This window comes from Triticum aestivum, chromosome 5B, assembly GCF_018294505.1.
Source record: "Triticum aestivum cultivar Chinese Spring chromosome 5B, IWGSC CS RefSeq v2.1, whole genome shotgun sequence".
NCBI lineage: Eukaryota > Viridiplantae > Streptophyta > Magnoliopsida > Poales > Poaceae > Triticum > Triticum aestivum.
Window position 1 is genome coordinate 709488266 of NC_057807.1, and position 5536 is coordinate 709493801.

The window sequence follows — 5536 nt, forward strand, 5'->3', positions numbered from 1 at the left end:
AAAACTAAAAAAAGCAATGAAAAGACACGAAGAAAAACACTAAAAAAACTAGAGAAGAACCAAATCAAAAAAGAAAAGAAAACATGAAAATATTTTTTTTGGATAAAATCGAATAAAAATGAAGCAAAAAAAGAAAAGAAAAGAGAAACAACCATGTAAAACTGAGAAACCGGGAAAAAACTAGTGGAAATCTGGCTCGTTTTGTCTCAAGTAGGTCGCACCCTAGTACTATGTTTGGAACTCGATGCTAGCTCGCTGGCTAGCACTGCAGCCAATTATCGAGGACAAGGATCGAATCCTCTGCGATCTCCCTTTTTATTCGCTTATTACCATTCTAGTGTTCGTGAGTGGGCCGACCTAGTTGCCAGCGCGAGTCGCTATTTCGTTCAACGAGGGCAGATTCCTTCTCTCTTAAGGTGAGATATAGCTCCCGCGGATGTGCGTGCCCCCAATTTCTGTTTTGTGCCTTTAGTGCTCGTTATAAGCTATTGCGCAAACCGGCGCACAACCCTCCTCCGACTTTGCTCGCCCCATTTTTTAAATATTTTTCTGCAACCTTCAAAAATCGACGTATGTCAGATTCGAACTGTGATCCTCACGGTTCAACATCAAATGCGATAACCACCTAGGAGACCTCACCTACTAAGTTCATGTCCCTTTTTCTTCAAAGACTCCAGTTTTCCTTCTCTTTTGATTTTCTGGACACTTTTTTCCTTGGTTTTTTTAAGACAATTTATTTTTCCTGTTTCCTTTACCCTTTTTTTCAAATGCATGAAATTTTTAATAATCTGATTTTCTTTCAAACTCATGAATCTTTTTTAACTTCACAAACTTCTTTTCAAATTTTATGAACTCTATTTTCAATTTTTTTGCTAACTTTATAGTGAACATTTTACAAATTTCATGAACTTATTTCATATCAATGAAATTTTCAGTATTTTAGCAAAATAATACTAATAATTAAGATCTATGAACTTTTTTCCAATAACCGATAAACTGTTTTTGAATCCATGAACTTTTTATTTCATAACCGATGAACTGTTTTCAAGTCCTTGAACTTTTCTTTCAAATTGGGGAGCTTTAAAAAAAGGATGTTCTTTTTCTAAATTGATGAAGTTCTTTCAAATTTGAGGCCTATTTTTCCATAAAAGTATGTACTTTTTAAAATTCCAATTTTTTTTCTCAAATTCATGAAAAAATCATGAAGTTTATTAAATTCAGGTTTTTTTTCAAATTCTTGATTTTTGTTTCAAGTTTATGTTTTTTTAGAAAACCCTTTTTTTCATGAATGTGTAAAATTATTTGTTTCTTAAAAACAGGTATGTGTCTTTTTCCAGAACTAGCAGCTATTGATTTTTTTCCTAGATAGTGAAGAGCGACTGAGGTTTTTTTTTCATGGGGGAAATCAGCAAATGAGGTGGCTCGTGAGCAGGCGAGCGAAGCCGAGCGATTTTTTGAGCGATTATCCTAGTGGGCCCGGATATCCCAGTTTCTAAAACCAGCGCTGAAGGTGCTAATTTTGAGCACTCTGCATGACCTAATGTGGTCATTTTTTTGGGGGGTAATGTGATCAATTTTGATCAAAGGCTCATACCTATTCACACTATTGTCGTCATAGATTTGTTTTTGTATTTTTGCCCTGAAGTCTATGGGAATAATTCTTTGGCCAAACCTTTTTACCTGAGTACAATGGTTGATCATATTTGATTCCAAGTAAGATTCAATTATTTTTGACCTTTTCTCTATATTACTAAATTATTTGGCGCATATAGGGTGCGCGCGTAATTGGGGTCCCTTGTGTGTGTTGCTTCATTGTTGTGTTTTCTTCTTCGCCTCTGCCCCTGGCCATGGCAACGACAGTACAAGCATCACTGCCGGCTCAAGAAATTGAAACCCCAAACCGTTTGTGATGCTGTCACACATAAACTCAAAAAGACAAAAAAAAAAAAGCATCACACACACACACACACATGGCAAGCCGCAAGCCAGCACAGTACACTTCATGCACACGTACCACCACACTAAAAAAGATAGAGACAGACCTAGAGCTCCATGTAATCTATACAATAGCATCAGTCACACGTTCGATTGCGACGGCCGCCCCAGCTGGTGTATCGGCTGGACGGCTTATGCCGGCGTGCGAGGCGAGCGCCCAGAGCATGGTGATGAACTCGCCGCCCTTGACTAGCAGTTTCTCGTGCCCCATTATACAACCATCGTCATTGGATGGCGCGACGTAGACGACGAGCTCCACCCAAAGATTTGCCAGCAGCTTCCACACCGCTTCGTCCCCAGAATCCTGGGCATTCTCGGCTTTATCCACCAGCTTGTGCGCTAACTCCGCGCCTCTTTTCACCACATCCCTTGGGCTGCTGCTCGGCTTCTTTGCGGCACCCATGATCTTGCTGTACCGGGTGTTGACACACGTCAAGAAGTAGCAGCGCCAGAACCCGAGAACGCCACTCAGCTCGAGCATCGTGTCCTTGAACACCAGCTCCGTGCTCTCCTGGTATTCGGGGAGCAGCTCCGGGTGGATGGCCACCAGGTAAGCGCAGTACTTGGACATGCTCTGAGCCTGAGCATGATCATCAGAGGTTGTGGAATGCCTCACCTCGAAGAGGCTGGTGGCGATGTGCCAAGTAAGAATAACCTCGGCGACGCTGTCACTGTCGCAGAAAGGCAAGAGATCCGCGTCGTCTGCAAGCGCGAGCCTGCCTCTGCTGAGTGTAAGTGAGGTGGGGTTGCCATGAAGATCATGTAACTTGTTGGAGAGGTACTCCATGATGGAAAGCTTCACCTGGTCCGGCACATGCATGCTTGGCAATGGTATGATGGGCAGCGTCACAGGGAGGGAGAAGGAGAAGGGAATTGCTAGCCAGCAAAACCTCACCACACAGAGCTGGTTGAAGCTAATGTGTGGGCGATGCATGATGCTTCGCATCCCCATGATGCCGCGGATGGCCCAGAGGAAGACGCGGCCAAGGCGCCCGTCGGGTTTCACAGCGTACTTGCACAAGAGTGAAACCATGAACCAGTCTGAGAGCACGAGGACGAGGAACTCCCAAACTTCCTCGTAGACAACCATGAGGAATAGGAGTGAGGTGATGGAGAAGTCGAAGAAGGAGAAGAAAACTAAGCGGGAAGTAAAGATTTTAGGTAGGCACCCCGTCATCATAGTGGTTATGCTGAAGAAAGTAAAGTAGTTGTCGCCTTTGATGCTGTCCACGGCGTAGCCGACGTCACCGTTGGTGCAGAGGACGATGAGGACGAGGCATAGGACAAACACGAGGAGCGGGAGCAACAAGTAGTTGGCGAGCAAGAAGAAGGGACTTGCGAGGACGACGGGGATGATGGGGTGGTAATACTCGGAGAGGAAGCTGAGCTCGTCCTTGGTCAGCCGGAACAAGGCCTCCGCCGTGCTCGTGCTCGTGCTCGTGCTTGCCCCTGAATCTGATGTCTCTTTTTCTATGTCGCTGCGCATGGCTTTGAAGATGACTTCTCGGTAGCTGCGGGCCTCCGCGGCGGTCGTTGCCGGCAGGCGCTCAAATCTCCGGCGCAGCAGCTTGAAGAGTGCAAAGGAGAGGCAGAGCTGCCTGAGACGTTTATCTCGGTCCAGGGAACAGATCTCAGGGAGCCCCCAGATCTTGCCCACGGTGGCTGGTGCGGCGTCGCCGGTTAGCCTGTAGCCACCCGGGCTGGCCTCAACGACCAGATTCTCTTCTTCCATCACTGCGTACTTGCATCCCTTGAGTAGCTCGTCTCCGTCCAAACTGTGGTGGCGGTGCTCCATCTCATCTTCTTCTAGCACTTGAGCCATGTAGGAGGTGATGAGCCGAGCGTTCTTGCCAACACCGTAGGCAAGGGAGCGTTTCCCGACCTCGGTGAAGACGATCCTCTGTACCAGCCTCGTGGCACAGAGAAGCCAGAGGATGCCCACCATGGACCGCTTGCCAGCATCATGCAGGTGGAAGAAGACGAAGCTCCCCAGCAAAAGGACACGCCCCACACGGTCCATGGTGCCGGAGTAACCCTGCATGTGGATCTCCTCGGCCTTCTTGCGGAGGAGCTCCACAAGGAGCATCCAGATGAGGATGAGCCGGGCTCGCAGGGGCAGCTCGTCGGTGAACTTGGAGCGGGCACCTCCGGTGGCGTTCCTGGCCTCGGAGAAGAGGTAGGACATGACGGGGAGGAAGAGGGAGAGCGCGGAGGTGATGAAGAGGCGGACCCTGGGGTCGAGGATGGCGCTGACGTCGGAGAGCCTGCTGAAGAGGTTGAGGTTGAAGAAGAGCGCTGCGAGGACGAACATGATGATGGAGGTGAGCAAGGTGGTGGTGTGGTTGAACTGGGCGATGTACGAGTCGGTGAGGTTGTAGAAAATGGTGTTTTTAAAATCGGTGTAGTCGTGTGCCGCGCAACTGTGCAAGATGTCATTACTGGTATTCAAGTGCAAGAAGCCCAACATCTTGATCGACTTGCATGCATGCGCTCTAGCTAGCTCAGCTCAGCTTAGCAGAATGGCTGGGCGGGCGCGCACATATAAGCAGATCAAGAAGTCTTTGACACGGTACAGTGCACATGAGAATGCAACTCCAACATACCGACCCAAACGGATGGCGATTTTATCCTATTTTATCAGTTTGGGTCGGCCCAACGGATACCCATGTCCGCTTCTGCGTTTGGGTCGGCGCATGCGCCCAACGCTGACCTGATCTATTTTTACGGCACGCGGAAAATAACTAGAACACAAATATTTTGAAAATGAAAAAACAGTGATGCCGGCCATAAAGGCCGGCGAGAGTCCACGCGTCCACATTTACATTAATTAAACATTAATTAAAACTAAACAACAAGGCGACGCGCTGCCCTAGGCGTCCTCTTCATCGTCGTCGGGAGACCCAAACAGACGGCGATGGACGAAATAGGTACCTGCGTTGGAGTTGCTCTAAGCTCGGCATTACATGTAGTTCTCTTGAGTGCCCCGTCCACATGAAAATGTTCTCTTCAGCGCTTGGCATCATAAGCTCACATGCATGCATTTTTGTAGTTCTTTACCACTTTTCTTTTACAGGAAAAAAGGACTTTAACTCAAGGGAGCGTAATTAAAGAAAAGCAAAAGACACTGACTGTGTACAGCCTTCGAAGCATTAGGAATCCAGCTATTTACGTCACAGATATATGTACAGCCTTCAAAACAATGTTATTTTAACGAGCAATTTTTCTTTGTGTATAGCAAATTGCACAAGAAAAAGACTGCTCACACCCAAGGAGTGCAATGCCTGGCTGTACCTTATGAAGTTCTAGACAAACATTTTTGGCGTTGGTACCTTGTTGAAGGCATTGCTCTGATATGCTCGAACTGGTTCGTCAACGTGAAAACTTAGAATCCATTGGTGGTTGGATCTAGTGATGGCGGCGTTTGAGCGTCGCTTCCTTTCTGAAGGGGTTGCTGTTGAAGAACCTCGTTATCTTTATGATGTCATGAGATGATTGGTGCGGATAATGTCCTAGTTGTACGTTGTCGATCATGGATTTGATA

General features: G+C 46.9%; 1 protein-coding gene across 1 annotated transcript; it reads right to left on the bottom strand.

Moving 5' to 3' along the window:
- Positions 1–1797: 1797 nt before the first annotated feature.
- On the bottom strand, positions 1798–4492 carry LOC123117877 (uncharacterized). The gene has a single exon (XM_044538544.1). It carries the CDS (start codon positions 4460–4462, stop codon positions 2060–2062), a length of 2403 nt encoding a protein of 800 aa, XP_044394479.1. The 5' UTR covers positions 4463–4492; the 3' UTR covers positions 1798–2059.
- Positions 4493–5536: the final 1044 nt, after the last annotated feature.